A 16,918-nucleotide genomic window follows, 5' to 3' on the forward strand; every position below is an offset into this window, starting at 1 on the left:
GGTGTCTGCCCCCTCTCAGAAAGAGCCGGGCGACTTTTGGGAAAGCTCATTTTTTCTATTGAAAGCTAATGGGGGTTACACCAAAAACAACAGACTAGGACCCTCCTTCGCCCCCCCCGCCCGCGCGCGAACACACACACACACACACACACACAAACCCGAGTGGCGGTTCAGCAACCACCGTCTCCTGCAGTCAGCACAGAGCTTAGATTCGATGCGGTGCCTCCCATAGGCCAAGAGAGAAGGTTGCAGGACTCGACAGGCTAAGGCTGTGCAGGGCGGGAAGCCTTAGCCAGCAGCTGCACCCCCACCCGAGAGGACTGGGGAGGCCAGGCCAACCGGCAGACAAAGGTGAATGAAGGAAGTGACTTCCTCCACGTCCATACTGCTTCCCCGACTTCCCTCTAGTTCCCCGAGCAGGCTCTCCCGCCCCGGACACACCGCGCCACTCCGCGCCTTTGGCCCAGGCTCAAGGTCTTGTGATGTGATTAGCAAAGCCAGCGCGCGACCAGAGACACTCGGCCCTGCCCGCAGGCCCCAGCGCTCAAGTCCTGTTTACTAAGCCTGGGCGGGGAGAGGGGCGGAGAAATGGGCCAGTGCTTCACCAGGCTGGCCGCTCCCGCCCCCATCCCTACTGTGTCTCCACGTGCTGCTGGGTTCGAGCTGCCACCTACGGGACAGGCCGCGAGTCCGTGTCGTCCTCCCCTCCCACCCCCCAGTCCCAAGCACCCTTTGCCAATCAGTCTGGCAACACGCATCATTGCAATACTGTCATATTTTGCAATTCCCGCGCGCGTGCAAAACCAAGGGTGGAAAAGAAAAAGCTGTCCCAGTCGGCCTAGCAGGATCTGGCGGGAAAAGGTACATACAGGGTAGGACCGGTAGTCACAGATAGAACGTGAACGCGCTTTTCAACATTATAGACCCAGAGGCGAAGGCGAGCGGGATCTTCCCGCCACCGCCACCCCAGCAGCACCCAAAGGGGCCGCGTTCCCAACACCGCCCGGACGCCCGGGCTGCCAGCTCCGCCCCCTGCCCCCCCGGGGGGGAAAAATTGGCGGCGACCAATGAGAGGCCGAGAAGGCGCCTGACGCCCGCAAGCCGGCGGGCGGCGTTGCCTGGAGACCCCGGCGGGTCAGCGTTCAGTCCCCTCCCCCGGTGCGCTTTGCCCCGCCGCCGCGCGGCTCCCGGGCTCTATATAGGGCGCGCGCTCGCAGCTCTCGGAGTTCCACCAGTCTGCGAGCTGCCGTCGGCTCGCGCGGGGGGCGGGCCGGGGCGCCGAGCTGCGCTCTCGCTTCTCCTCTGCCCCCCCACTCCGCTCCGCGGCCTCCTCCCTCCTCGTCCTCCTCTACGACCCCGCAAGCAAACTTTCCGTCTCTCCCCGCCTCTCTCCTGCCCGTTATTCGTCTCGGTTCGAGCCGGGCCGCGCCGCACCGAGGGCTCCTCCCATCCCTTCCCGCTTGCAGTTCCGACCATTACAGGACCCAGAAAAAATGTCGACCACACTCCTGTCCGCTTTCTACGATATCGACTTCTTATGCAAGGTAAGCCGAACAGCGGGGAAGGATGGCGGGCTGCCTGGAACCCTTAGAGTTCGAGACTTGGCTGCCGGGCCCGGTTGGAGCGGAAGAACCCTTCCAAGTTGACTTTTCGGGTGGAGGGAAGTCCTGGAGTTAGCATTAGCAGCCCTGTGTGCTTGTGACTGTGGGCGTGGAGAGCTGGGAGGGTAGGAGTAGCGGCTGGAGCTGCGGCTCTCCTCCCGAGCCGACTGCGGCCACGCTCCCGGGACTTCCCGGACAGTGTTTGCGCCGCCCACCCCGTGGCCACGGGCCCAGGATCACATGGCCAAACCCGGCGCGGCCCGAGTGGGCGTCCTCCACTCTCGCCGGCCTGCTTTTTGCGAGTGTAACGGTGGAGGCTGAATTGAAATCGGCAGGAGAAAAGAAGGTGGCAGTTGGGACTAGGCGTTCACCCTGTAGTCCTCCCCAACTCTTTCCTTTCGATCTTCATCCCTTCCCCACTCCCCTCCCTTTGGCAGACGGAGAAATCCCTGACCAACCTCAATCTGAACAACATGCTGGACAAGAAGGCGGTGGGGACGCCCGTGGCTGCTGCCAACAGCTCGAGCTTCACGCCGGGCTTCCTGCGACGCCACTCGGCCAGCAACCTACACGCGCTTGCCCACCCCGCGCCCAGCCCGGGCAGCTGCTCGCCCAAGTTCCCAGGCGCCCCTAACGGCGGCAGCTGCGGTCCCGCAGGCGCGGGAGGCCCGGCCTCCTATGGCCAGCTCAAGGAGCCTTCAGGGGGCAGCGGCGGCACGGCGCTGGTCAACAAGGAGAGCAAATTCCGGGACCGCTCGTTCAGCGAGAACGGCGATCGCAGCCAGCACCTCCTGCACCTGCAGCAGCAACAGCAGCAGCAGAAGGGGGGTAGCGGCTCCCAGATCAACTCTACGCGCTACAAGACCGAGCTGTGCCGCCCCTTCGAGGAGAGCGGCACGTGCAAGTACGGCGAGAAGTGCCAGTTCGCGCACGGTTTCCACGAGCTGCGCAGCCTCACTCGGCACCCCAAGTATAAGACGGAGCTGTGCCGCACCTTCCACACCATCGGCTTCTGCCCCTACGGCCCGCGCTGCCATTTCATCCACAACGCAGAAGAGCGGCGGCCCGCGCCATCGGGGGGCGCCTCTGGGGACCTGCGAGCGTTTGGCGCGCGCGATGCCCTGCACCTGGGCTTCGCCCGGGAGCCGCGGCCCAAGCTGCATCACAGCCTCAGTTTCTCGGGCTTCCCTTCGGGTCACCACCAGCCGCCGGGAGGTCTGGAGTCGCCGCTGCTGCTCGACAGCCCTACATCGCGTACTCCGCCGCCGCCCTCCTGCTCCTCGGCCTCATCCTGTTCCTCTTCTGCCTCTTCCTGCTCCTCCACGTCGGCGGCATCCACGCCCTCGGGCGCCCCGACGTGCTGCGCCTCGGCGGCGGCTGCTGCGGCAGCCGCGCTGCTCTACGGGCCCGGGAACGCCGAGGACCTGCTGCCTTCCGGAGCCCCGTGCGCCACCTGTTCGGCCAGCTCGTGTGCCAACAACGCCTTCGCCTTCGGCCCGGAGCTGAGCAGCCTCATCACGCCGCTTGCCATCCAGACCCACAGCTTCGCCGCCGCGGCCGCCGCCTACTACCGCCAGCAGCAGGGCCTGGCGGGGCTCTTGCCACCCACTGCGCAACCCCCCGCGGCCCCCGCGCCGCCCTCTCCGCCCTTTGGTTTCCAGCTGCCGCGCCGTCTGTCCGAGTCGCCCGTGTTCGACGCGCCCCCCAGCCCCCCGGACTCGCTGTCGGACCGCGACAGCTACCTGAGCGGCTCGCTGAGCTCCGGCAGTCTCAGCGGTTCTGAGTCCCCCAGCCTGGACCCCGGCCGCCGCCTGCCCATCTTCAGCCGCCTCTCCATCTCCGACGACTGAGGCAAGAGGGCGCCCGCGAGGGGTTGGGAGAGGCGCTGCAGGGAGCCCCGGGTAGGGGTGACACTGCCGCAGGCCCGACTTGCAGGTCCGGGCCGAGCACTTGGACTCGAACTCTGCTGGGAGGGGTCCTGCCCCTCCCTCCCCTTTCGGTTTTCTTGTTTTGGTTTTTTATTTTATTATTATTATTATTACAAAGTTTCGTTCTTGTTGAAATAGAAGCCAACGAACTTTTTGTGTGGATGAACAAAATATTCACAACAGACGGTTGTGATGCGATAGAACAAAAGATACCAAACACTTGTTTAGGTCTCAGATTCTGAGTTTGAAAATCTAGTTACAAAAAACAAAACATCAGCCCAGCACCAGCAGCTAAAACCACATTCCATCTCTTCTTTCACTTGAAAGCCTTAGTTACAGTCCAGATGTGAGGACTCTTACCTTGGAAGGGGTTCCTAGTGTTTGTCTCAGACCAGTGCGAGCCAGCAGACTGCCACCTCCCTCAACTATGAGTCTAGATTCAGTGTGTAATGCCAAGAACATGCCTTGAAACGAGTAGCCTTCAGCCCCGTTTGTCGCGGTTGTTTTTCTTGTTTTTGTTTTTTTAACAAAGTTATATATGTTTGGGGGTGGGGGGGACCCTTGCATTCCAAAGTTTGATACTGGTCTCATTGCCACCACTTGGTGGGTGTTTCGCTTAGAACCATTTCCTCTGCTCTCTGGAAGCCTTGAGCAGAGCTCAGTTCATAATTGTTGGGAAGTAAGTGCTTCATTTTTACCTGTCTTGAGTTGATTCGCACCACTGCACCACAACTCAATATGAAAAAAAAACTATTTAACTTATTTATTATCTTGTGAAAAGTATACATTGAGGGTGTTGTTCATACTGTATTTATCGAGTATGATGAAAAGCAATAGATATATATTCTTTTATTATGTTAAATTATAATTGCCATTATTAATCGGCAAAATGTGGAGTGTATGTTCTTTTCACAGTAATATATGCCTTTTGTAACTTCACTTGGTTATTTTATTGTAAATGAGTAAGAAAATCTTAATTTAAGAGATTGTATGTAATATTTATTTCATTAATTTCTTTCCTTGTGTTTACGTAAATTTCAAAAGATTGCATGATTTCTTTACAGAAATCTATCTATCTTGATGCTGTGGAAGTAGTTTGAGAACATTTTGAGTTTTTCTTAGAATGTATAATGGTTGTGGCCCATCCAGCTTTACAGAGAAAGAAAGAATGACCACATAGTCTGAGGCAGGCTCACATGTGGCATGCTTTGCCAGTCCAGCTTTATAAACCAGCGAAGATTCCACCAGTTCTACTGTGACATTGAGTATAAGACATGTAGCAATAATGGGGAAATGGTCTCAGTGCCTTCGTAGGGCCCGAACTTGCCTTAAATCTTCCTCAACCAAATAAGTATTTCTTTAGTGCTTGAGAGAATTTGAATGTCGGATGGGTTCACCTGCACAAAAGGAAAAGTGTTTTTTACCACTCTTTTATCCAGCAATAAAGTGAAGAGGGTCATCTTAGGGTCATCTTAGGGGTGAAATGGTCTGTAGAACATGAATATGCCTTGTTTCACGACAGCCCAAAACTTGTACTATTAGTTTTCAATGTAAAAAGGTAGGACCGTCTCCTAGGCCTTCCTGGATGGCGGATGAATGAGCAGGCGCTTAGTTTGTATGTAGGTACAGTGGAGCACCCTGTGCGGACTCGGGACTACTTTGACAGAAGTAGGTTTTTGAATGTAACAAGATGAGTCAACTTGAGTTTGTAATATATTCTGGGGAATCAGTTCACTACAGATTGTGACTGTAAACATTGTACTGTAAATGTTTTGTAGTTTCCCCCAATAAAATTTTTTGGGAAAAAGTATTCCTGCCTAAAAGGAGTGTTCTCTTTAAACTGTAGTAGGTCTCCTATCCTGGCTTCCCATGACCCCTGGGGAGGGGGGTAGGGAGAGGATGTGAGGAGCTGGCCCATCTCACCAGAGCCTGTATCCACTTGTACCTGTATTTACTTTATAGCAAAGCCTTTCAGCTGAAAGGCTAATTTGGCTGTCAAGGGCATTTGTTGGCTGTTCCCTCTGGTAATAAGATGCATCCCAGTGTTGGCTGACTGGCTGGTGGCAGGGCCTGGCGGGAGACCGCAAGGGGTGTGGCCGGCCTGTGAGTCACCCAGTGGGTCACATGGCTGCTCTGGCAGCTGAAGGTCTGATTTTTCTCCGCAGTGCCTGACCAGGGCCTGTAGCCTTGATAGGAGCTGGACATGGAGATTTTGGACCAGGTTGGGAATCCAGGGTTTTGCTTGGACTTTGGAAAGCTGGGTTACATCCTTGTTCAGAGAGGGAGGACGGAAGATTAAGCGGGTTAAACTTCTATCTGGGTGATGTTTGTTTACACAGACAACTTCCTCTGGGAAAGAGCATGTTCAGGCTATTTATGCAAAAGGAAGATTGAGGAGGCCAGAAAGCAAAGTCAGCCAGGCTTCTACCAAAGGGAAACAGGGCTGCCTTGATTTGCCGGGTTCTCAAAAGTCACTTGTGATTCTGGCTTTTGTTTTTGTTTTTACCCTGTTCATTTTAAAACAATCACTTTTTAAACTCCTAAAACGATTGGATTTTTCTCCCCCTCCTGCATATACACAGTTCAGACACCTTTTCCGAAGGAGCCAGGGAATCCAGCAACAGTTGCTTTCTTATCGATAACAGCTGGGCTCTATCAGTCAATCCCTGCCCTGCTCTGGCTGCCCCTGCCTTGGCCAGGGTCTCCTGCGACTCAGCTGAGCAGGAGTGGTGGGGGTGTCTGAGGGATGCGCCATGCTGGGCAGATGTTTCCAGTTAAGGAAGATGGAGTTGGTGTTCACTGGAGCAAATTTTTTTTTTTTTTTTTTTTTTTTTTTTGGTTCTTGCTGCCTGAGTGGGAAACAGTTCAAAGTTCTCCCAGATGTTGGGCCTTGGGGGCAGAGGGAGCCGGAGGCCAAGAAGGCCTGGGGTTGAGTGAAGCTCCTGCAGCTCTTTGGCCTCTTGGCCATAAAGAATGTGCACTGGGGAGGAAAGAGCCCCACTGTGGAGCTGTTTAGGCCCGGCTGCATTTCAAAGACCTTGTTCCCACTCACTCCCAAACTTATTTTTCTAGACAAGTACTTTTGATCAGCTGGAATGTTGGACTTCTCTTTGGGGTAAGCCACATTCATTTTTTTTAAAACGGCTCTGTTTGAAAGCCCAACTGCTAGGCCCTGAAGTTTTTTGTGTTTTTGATGCTTGGGAGGTAGGTGGTCATTCAGAATTTTTCTCACCCACACATCAATGGAGGAGGCTCTGGGTCATTGTCCTGCAGCAACCAGAATAAACAGCAAATAGCCTCTCCTCCATCACACTTAGGACAGTTTGTTTTTGTTATTTCATACATCCAGGGTCTAAAAGTAAAACTTGCAAGTGAGGGCAAAGTAGGAATGAGCCACCACCGGGTGGCTACATGGGCTGCACTGTGGAGCTGGGAGAATGGAGGCTCCCAGCTGAGTCTAATTAGAATCTGTCCAGGCAGTTGTGGGCTCAGAACCGAGTGGTTCAAAGAGGCCTTACAACTGACTGGAGACTGGGGTGATTTTGAAACAGTCCAACTAGTGCCCCGTCTTACAAACTGAGGAGAGGATGTGTGCAAGTACAGGCCCCGCTGCCTGGTCTCCTGACTGACTGTGTGAGGAGGTGGAGGACTGGGAGCAGGTCTGAAGGCCCTTGATGCAGGAAAGATGGTGGGCCTGGCTCTTGACTGCCGGGCCTGCTCCTGAGGGAGGGTACTCGCCGTGAGAGCCTGCTTGAGGGTCTTAGGTGAGCCCTCGGTGGGTGTCTACCGAGAGCTTGCTGGCAAACATTAGCCCTTGGGAGGAAAACCACCTGCAGACACAACTGCTGTCCCCCAGCTTCGCTCGCGGTGACAAATGAAGGCGGATGTGACTCGCACCCAGTTTTTTTAAACCGGAAGTTGGGTCTCTGCAGCCCTTTCAGGCTGACCAGTTGTTGGACCGAGGCCAGTCAAGCTTTGTTTGATTGTTGGTTTGTCTTTGTAACTGTAGATCCTCCTGCTTCAGTCTCCAGCTGATTCAGGACTACAGGTGTGCTCCACAACGCCCAGCTGTAATCTCATTTCATTGTATTTACTATTCTGGAGGATGTAGCGAGCTTTAGACAGTCACAGGGGTTTTTGTTGTTGTTGTTGTTGTCATCTTTGTCTTGTTTTGTTTTGTTGTTAATGCTGTTTTTCCAGGGGAGGTTTCTCGATGTAACCCTAGCTGACCTGGAACTCACTCTGTAGGCCAGGCTAGCCTCCAACTCACTGCTCCTCTGCTGGGATTAAAGACAGTGTAGTTCTTCAATCTGAGCTACTAGCAAGCCAGAGAGGGAGGGAAAGAAGGCAAAAGGAAGTTGAGGCAGAGTGGGAAGATGGCGCCAGGGCAGGCAGAGGTACCTTGTTTCTAACTTATGACCAAAGGAGCTGGGAAGTGAAAGAGCGTTCATGGGTGTGCTTGGCAAGGCATCTCTGAAGGGAGGTGTGTGAAGGTGTGCCCAAGTGGGAGGTGGCTTTGTGTCTGTTAGCCCTGGGTGTCTGGGTATACAGGTGGTTATGAATGTTGTTCTGTGTCTGCGATGTGTGCAATGGGTTCAGAAAGGGCTGGTGGGTATGTGATTCTGCACAAAGCTGATGCAAGGGATTCTGACTCTTGCAGAGTCTGAGTCTGTGGGTGTTGGTGAGTGTGGGTGTATCTTGTGATGTACCTACCAGTTGCTTGTAGTTAGGGGTGTGTGGATTTGTGTGTGACTGAGTGTGGGTTTGGGTTTATGCTGTGTACTTAGGGTTGTAGGGTTTGAGAGTGTGGGAGTCTGTGGGTGTGTGTTACTGTGTTAGGGGCATGACTGTGCATGTGAACAGGTGGGTGCATGCGAGTGGGTGTGTCCTTGTGCCCTGCTGTGTGTGAGAGAATGTGGGTTTGGGCGTGTGTGGTATGTGGATGTAGCTGTGGGGGTGGGGTGGGGGCCTCCAGCATGTGAGGAGGTACGCACAGCTTGTGTTTGGGTATGGTTGTGTCAGCAGGGGTATGGGGTGTGTCTGTACAGGGTGTGTGTGGGGGGGGGGTTTACCAACACCTATAAAGAAAAAGCAGATCTTCTTAGCAAACCTCTTTCAATTTTAAAACTGCTTTCAAAACCCGGAAATATCTGCCAGGCTGCGATCCACTTCCTGCTGGGCGGGGGCAAGAGCAGGCCCAGTGGGAGAGTGACCACGGCCTCCTCCGATCTGCAGGGATCCCAGAGCCACCTTCATTGTTGGGCACACCTGCCAAGGACAGGCCTCCTGGGCCCCTTGCTGTCTGCAGGGACATTTTTAGCAACAATTCATTCTCTGGGGGCTGAGGGAGGGGCCTCTTATTTTCATCTGGGCAGAAATAACTTCTGTCCAATATTCATTCTTCACCAGGGGAAGTTGCCCCGAAATAGAGAGAAGATGTAAGTACCCGAGATGGATGGGGAAGGAAACTCCTGAGATCATTGAAACCGAGTTTAAAATATTTCTCTAAAAATAAGCTTTGTTTTTCTTGTGGATTCGTCTGGCACTCGGGGTCCCCCGGTCAGGGTGCTTTAGCTGGCCTGGGAAGCTGGGCAGAATTTTTTTTAAAAAGCGAGTGTTTCCCAGCTGTGGCCTTGGAAAGTTCTCTGTTTTCCATTTATTAAACTCCTAGTTTCCGGCTAATTAAAATTATTTTCAAATAAAACTCTGTAGCCCAGCAATATTTGATGAAACACAGAATTCCCAGTGACCCTCTGCAGGAGGCCAGGCCAGCTGTGGGCAGCCTGTGTCCCCTCTTCTGGGCTCAAGGCCTGTTTATATAGAGGAGAACTGGGCCTGGTCCGAGTAAATTCCAGCAGCCATGGCAGGGTGGGTCACCTTCAAGTCTCCAAAAGAGACTCAGAATAACTTAACTTTGCTGTTGTTGCTTGGCTGTATTGGTGCTGAACCCCAGGGTCTGGTCAGTGTTAGGCCAGTGCTCCCCACCATGCCAAGACTCCCACACTTACGGCTCGAGGTAACTGGAAAGCTGATGCCCCACCCGTGACCACCATCTAACACCGTGGGCAGAGGGTCCACTTCAAGAGAAACACACAGGCTAGATGGGGTTGGCTTTCAGTTTTAATTCCAACACTGAGGAGGCAGGCACAGGCTTTCAGTTTGAGACCAGACTAGTCTATATACTGAGATTCGGACATAAAGAGAGACCTTGTCTCAAAAAGAAGAAAAACAGGTAAGGGCTTAACTACATTGATATTCCTATCTGGTATGTCTCTCCCTGACCTAGAACTCCCTGGAGACTTCAGGACAGCGAGGTTACTGTCAGGGGACTTTACACCTACAGTAAGCTCAGATCAGCATGCCTGCCCCAGAGGTGGGTGGAACCCAACAGAAATCCAAAGCCACCTGTTGTGTTAATAGATGCGAGATACTGCTGTAGGTGACCCCACTGAGGGTGAGGCCAAGCCTGCTGTGATTCACCAGCTGGCACATTCCTCATTGGGCGGACGGACAGAGGGGCAGGACGTCGCCTTTGTCCCACAGATAGTTCGCGCTGTCTGGTGAAGGGTAAACTGATTGCTGCTGCCTCCAGGGAGTGGACGGATGAGGTTTCAGGGTTTGCCCGTGGTATATCAGCCATCCGCACTGCATTCTTTTTTATGGTTGAGACGTAGTCCATTGTATGGATATACCGCAGTCGGTTTAACCGGAGTCGGTGGACGCCAGGCGCCGTTAAAAGGCACTGCTAGGGGGATAATCAGGTCCAAGTTTGGTGGTAATCTATGATTTCAGCCCTGTAGAGTATGAGTAGAATTACTGGACCATACTGTGATCAAACTCGGAGCCTCATACAGGCTAGGCCTCAGGCTCTACCACTGAGCCACAGCCCAGACCCACATTTACTTTTGGGGGAACTACCACACCATTTTCAAAGTAATATATCAGAATTTTTTGGTTTTGTTTATTGTTTGTTTTGGCAGTTTGGTGGAAGTCGCTGAGGTCTAGGGCATGTAAGTCTAGCATTCCACCCCAGGTTCCATCCCTAGTCAAAATAGGTAGTTTATGAATTGTTTTATGGAGCAGGTTTCCTGACTAGCCTGGAAAGCACTTCAGCTGGTCTTAAGGAGCGACAGGAAGGCCAGCCACACAGCAAGTTCAGGGCCAGACTGGGCCGGCAGACACCCTGTCTTGAAACACCAAAAGAAAAGCCAGGCATGGTGGTACTTAGCCTAATCCTTGCACTCAGGAAGCTAAGGCAGAAGGATTGTACTGAGCTCAAGGCTAATCTTGGCTATAAAGTGAGACCCAGGCCAAGCAAGACCCAGTCTAAGAAAGAAAGAGAGAGGGAGGCAAGAAAAACAAATTTTAAAAAATTATTATTTTTATTTTATGTACGTCGGTGTTTTGCCTGCATGTATGTCTGTGTAAGGGAGTTCAATCCTCTGGAACTAGAGCTACAGACAGTTGTGAGCTGCCATGTGGGTACTGGGACTTGAACCCTGGTCCTCTGGAAGAGCAGCCAGTGCTCTTGACCACTGAGCCATCTCTCCAACTCCAGAAAGAACTTTTTTAAAAAAATAATTTATTCAACTTTATTTTATGTGCATTGGTGTGGGGGTGTCAGATCCCTGGAACTGGAGTCACAGACAGTTGTGAGCTGCCATGTGGGTGCTGGGAACTGAACCCGGATCCTCTGGAAGAGCAGCCAGTGCTCTTAACTGCTGAGCCATCTCTCCACCCGAAAGGGAAAAGATAGAAACAGGGGGCCCAAGAATGTAGTTCACATGGTAGAGAGCTTGTCTAGTCCTGGGTTTGATCCCCAGCACCACTGGTATGATGGCTGGCACTTACTCTGGGAGGCAGGGGCAGGGCAATCGGATTCTTAAGATCATCCCAAGCTACATAGTGAGTTTGGCTACATGAGATTTAAAAAAAAAAAAAAAAAACACTTCAAATATCTATGAACTAAGGAGTTCCAGTTCCAGGGAATCTGATGACCCCTATTCTGGCCTCCATAAACACAGACAGACACATGGTGTACATATATGCATGCAGGCAAAATACTCACATACATAAATAACTTAGAATAATAGTAGTAGTAGTAATAATTTTCTTAAATGACCCAGGTGTGGTGGCACATGACTTTAGTCCCAGCACTCGGGAGGCAGAGGCAGGCAGATCGCTGTGAGTTCAAGGCCAGCCTGGTCTACAGAGTTAATTCCAGGACAGCCAGGGCTACGCAGAGGAAACCCTGTCTCGAAGGGGAAAAAAAGTGCACATGCAAGCTGACAGACTGCTTTCCATCTTAGCCCTAGAGGAACATACTTGAGCCAGATGTGGCACAAGCTGGTAGTCCTGTCTCTCTGCAGGACAACAGAACCAAAACTAATCAGGCATGGTGGCTCACACCTGTCAGACCAGCCTGGACAACAGCAAAAAATCTCAAAGCAAAATGATTAACTAGTCAATTTAAAACAAATGGCTCAGTGGTCAAGAGTACTGGCCGCACTTCCAGAGGACAGGGATTCAACTCCCAGCATCCACATGGCAGCTTGCCACCACCTGAAATCCTCCAGTTCCAGGGGGCCCAAAGCCCCTTCTGGCTTCCAAGGGCACTGTCTACGTGTGGTGCACAGACACACATGCGCTTAAGCACTTACATATAAAAATAATAAAATATATTTTCAAAACACAAATACATAAATTGCCCTCAGTTCCCCGTCTCTGTATGCAATGCCTCCTTTGGACCTATCATCCCAGAGCCCAGAATGTTCTTACTGGTTGTAACGGCTGGGACTCTACTGCCACAAGGGAGAAGGGTCCCAGGTGCTGCCATGACCCCTTGGGTAGAGGACTCAAATCAACTGAGCATCAGTTTTTCCATCTGAGAATTCTGCTACTCCATAGTTGCTCTAAGGATTAGTGAACTAATAGGTGCTTAGGGGTGTCTGTGGTCCAGAAGGACCAGCTAACTGCTCTTAGTGTGTCAGCTCTGCTCCCCCACTACCCCCTACCTCATCTCCACAGGGCCTCAAGCCCAGGGTCTCCAGGAAGGCCTTGGGAATTCTAGTAGCACCCCTTTATAGCGCTTCGGTACCACAACCCTCGATCGAGGCTTTACAGATGCTAATGGCTCTCCTACCTGCCAGAACTGGGCCTGGGTCACTATTCCATTTCAAAGGTTAGGGAATGTTCTGAGGAGCTGCCGAGCCCCTCTCCAGGAACCCCTGCTTTGTCCTCAAAAGTCAGCTGACCCAGCTCTGCCTCTTTTGGCTGTCCCAGAAGACCCTCCGCCCCAGGTGTCATTCCCGAGTGAGCTGTAACCTGCTTCTCTAGACTTTCTTTTTCTTTGTTGAGAAAGGGTAGCTCAGGCTGAACTCGATGATAGCAGAGATGACCTTGAATTCTAGGTGTCTCTCTGCCCGTCACACAGGCTGAGCAGCTCAAGGAGTGGTTCCTCAGTGTGCCTATTTTTTTTTTAATCACACAACAACAACAACAACAACAAATTTGGAGACAGGTTCTCACTATATAGCCCCAGCTGTTGCTGTGGAGGTCAGGCTGGCCCGCAGCTTGGAACGCTCCACCCGGAATTAAAGATGTGTGCCACCACACCTGGCAAGAAATTCATTTGAAAACAATTCTTTCACATACATGTATTTTACAACTTACTAAAGACAAATTTACATGCTTCAGATATGTTTGTTTTTAGACACATACTGGCCGAATAGTTGATACTGCAGGACACAAACACTGAAGATATTTGGATTTCATAGTCATTAATTCTGAGAGTAGCACTTTGCAAAAATTGATGACAGAGAGTGACAGAAACACACTTAAGGCACTTCAGAAATTTTAGAAATCCTATCCTAATCCCAGTCCAGAATTTATTTAATGTTTGTTCTTTTTTAAGGAAATTCTCACAACTGAAAACAGTCATTGCCAGTTTTTATTCTTTGTACATTTCGTGCATGTGTACAATGTCTCTTAATCATCCCTCACTCCACCCAGGATCCCCCATCACGTCTCTCTTCTAACTAGTTTCTGTGTCCTGCCCAGGGGGTTACAGGGGCCGGGGAGGTTGACTGAAGTGATCAGTGGGCCCATGGGCAGAGCGTGCACTGTGCCCGGTTACAGCTCCCTGCCCCTTCTCCTGCCCCTTCCCCTGCCCCTCAGCTGCTGCAGCACTGCAGTAGCCTCAGCAGTGCTGTGGAGAGGCCTTCGCCCACAGCAGGCTGGTACAGACCTGGATTGGCCACACTGCTGCTCCCGACCTGTGGAACTTCCAATCAACCTCTCTGAACCTCGACGTCCTCATAATGAACAGGGGAGGGGATGCAGTCCTAATGGCTCCAAATCCCCTTGAGGGTTAAAACAGGATTTTAAGAGTGAAATGTTTTTAGCCAAGTTCCCATCTCAGCCACTCAGCAATGTGCTTAGTGATGTGTCCTGGGCCAAGTATGTTCCTGGCAAACTTGTAGGGTATTTTCTTAATTAGTGATTGATGGGGGAAGGCCCAACTGACTGTGGGTGGGGCCATCCCTGGGCTGGTGGTCCTGGGTTCTATAAGAAAGCAGGCTGATCAAGCCATGGGGAGCAAGCCAGTAAGCAACTCCCCTCCATGGCCTCTGCATCAGCTCCTGCCTCCCGGTTCCTGTGTGAGTTCCTGTCCTGACTTCCTTCAGTGATGAACAGTGCTGTGGAAGTGTGAGCCAAACAAACCCTCCCCTCCCCTACTTGCTTTGGTTACGGTGTTTCATCACAGCAATAGAAACCCTAACCAAGACAGGGCCTTCCTCAAAAGAGTGTCAGCTCAAGCACTGCCAAGAGAACCAACTTACAGAATAGGAGCCTTGGGTTCTTTTTTTCTTGTTTTGCAACTTCCAATTTGAGGGGTGTCAGGAAGGACCCATGATATGTTCCCCAAACTCTTATACCTGGTTACTTGTTTATTTTTAATTTTTTCAAATTATGTTTTTAAGTTATTTTTTTCAAATTATGTTTTTTCAAATTGCACACACACACACACACAATCACTTTCTTATGCAGGTGAATATGTATATGTGCCAGAGACTTGACACCAAACTCCACTCCTTGCAGGGCTTTCCTGAGTTAAGTCCAGTTAAACTAAATGTGGGCTATGGTGGTGATGAGACAGAGGCAGGACGGTGAATAGTTCAATGTCAGCCTTGACTACGTAGCCAATCCAACACCTGCCTAAGCTGCACGCGAGCCTGTCTGGAAACATAACAAAGCCTGCACTCACCGTGGAGGCTGGGCATGGGCTGGTGGAAGAGAGCTTGCTTGGCATGTCTGACACCCTGATTTCAAGCCCAGCACTGCAAACATAAAAAAATAAAATAGATGCAAACAGCAAGACAGAAGGTAGCCTGTTACCCTACCCTTAGACACTGTCCTTTGTCACAGCATGCCCTGGGACAGAGCCACAGGCCTCTGGATTCTCCCGCCGTCCAGGAGCATTCCGACCACCCCTCCGTCACAGAGCATTCAGAATACCCGCGTGCCACTACTTTATTCCAAAGACCATGCTGTCTGGTGAAGGGGCTAGCCTGGGCTCTACCTGGCCCACACCTCTACCCAGCAGCCTTGGACCTTCCTCCCCGACAGCTCCTCACACTAATTCCTCCATCCAGCTCAGTCTCCAAATGAGTGACACCCCTCGATGGATGGAGGCATCCTCAGAGGCCCCTGGTACTCTCCTCCATCCATTCCCTCCAGTCCTTTTCTTCCTGTCTGCTCTCCAACTCCATCCCCTCTCCTCTGCAGGGCAGGCATCCCTGCACTGGGCTGGACAGCTGCAGGTGCCCTCTGAGGCTAGAAGAGGGTTTGGATACCCCTGGAGTTGAAGTTGGAGGTAGTTATGAGCCTGTCGTAATGGATGCTAGGAACTGAAGTCCTCTGCAAGAGCGAGCAGTAAGTACTCTTAACTGACGAGCCATCTCTGCAGCCCCCTTCTCCTCATACTTATATAGACACATACACATATACATACACAGCATATACACACATACATACACACACTCATACACAAACACACACACATACATACCTTATACACATACATACACACACTCACACACATACATACACACACTCATACACATGCATACACACACTCATACACACATACATATACACACATGTTCGTGGCCACAAATGAGCTCTCTGTCTGTTCACATCACATGTCAGCCCCCGTCACTGCTGCACCTAGGGTGATGACCCTGGTGACGGATGCTCGCCGCCCCTTCTCCAGTGATTCTTCCTTTCTAAGTGACACAGCCTGAGCAGCTGTGTCTTAGGTCCTGGGGCAAGCACTTCATATCACAAGTCCTGGCTATGCAATGCCAGTTCTCACTGTGCTTCTTCCGTGTCTGTGGAGTGACACTGGCATGTGCATTTGAAAGCTCAAGCCTGGTCTGGGTTTGGAGTGCAATAGTAGAGTGCTCTCCACACACAAGGCCCACGCCTGCCATCCTGGCTCTCTGAAGGCAAGCAGGAGAATCAGAAGTTCACATTCATTCTCAACTGCACAGCAAGTTCCAGACTAGCCTGGACTATATGAGACCATGTCTCAAAAAAGTTAAACACACACATACATACACACACACATATACACATACACATACATCCATACACACGTAACACACATACACACACATACATACACACACATATACACATACACATACATCCATACACACGTAACACACATACACATACACACATACATAACACACATACATACACATGCATAACATACACACATATGCATATACACACATGACACACACATATACATACACACATGCATATACACGCATGACACACACATATACATACACATACACCCCATACAAAGTCCCTGCCGTCATAGCAATTCTCCAGTTCTCTGTGCCTCCACACTCCTCCTCCATATTCCCTCCCCTCTCATCTCCCTGTTGGACTATAGTTCTGAAGTCTACAGGACAAGGTCTCCACCCTGGGGTCTCTTGCTCTTTCTCTACGCCCCTGACTCGGGAGCATCAGGACAGGCCTGGGTCAGTCCCACTGGGCTCACGGCTCCTGGAGCCTGGGAGACAAAAGACTAGGAAGATGCCTCACTGATCTTCCAGCGTGACCTAGGGTGTGTGGAGATACATACATGGGCGTGTAGTGGTGGCATGTGTGAGTCAAGTGACTGGGTCCTGTGGTTGTGTGTGAGAATGTTCACATTTTAGGAGCGGTTGTGTCCGGCGTTATGTAATGCAAATGCTCCCTGGGGCCAACAAACCACAGTGGTGTAACTGCCAGTCGCCTGGGGAGGAAAAGGAGGGAAGATGTTAAGTCTTTTCTGTCCCTGCTGCCCTCCAACAGGCCGCCCTGGATAGC

At 51.5% G+C, this 16,918-nt stretch overlaps 1 protein-coding gene across 1 annotated transcript; it reads left to right on the forward strand.

Moving 5' to 3' along the window:
• Positions 1-1,212: 1,212 nt before the first annotated feature.
• On the forward strand, positions 1,213-5,339 carry Zfp36l2 (ZFP36 like 2 zinc finger CCCH-type). Its single transcript, XM_048416167.3, has 2 exons — positions 1,213-1,544; positions 2,039-5,339. Exons 1-2 carry the CDS (start codon positions 1,494-1,496, stop codon positions 3,449-3,451), a joined length of 1,464 nt encoding a protein of 487 aa, XP_048272124.2. The 5' UTR covers positions 1,213-1,493; the 3' UTR covers positions 3,452-5,339.
• Positions 5,340-16,918: the final 11,579 nt, after the last annotated feature.

This window comes from Myodes glareolus, chromosome 6 (assembly GCF_982192425.1).
Source record: "Myodes glareolus chromosome 6, mMyoGla1.1, whole genome shotgun sequence".
Taxonomy (NCBI): domain Eukaryota; kingdom Metazoa; phylum Chordata; class Mammalia; order Rodentia; family Cricetidae; genus Myodes; species Myodes glareolus.

Coding starts and splice junctions, on each gene's coding strand:
- Zfp36l2 (XM_048416167.3), top strand. CDS start 1,494: ATGTCGACCACACTCCTGTCCGCTTTCTACGATATCGACTTCTTATGC. Junction 1,545..2,038: donor ATATCGACTTCTTATGCAAG/GTAAGCCGAACA, acceptor TCCCTTTGGCAG/ACGGAGAAATCCCTGACCAA.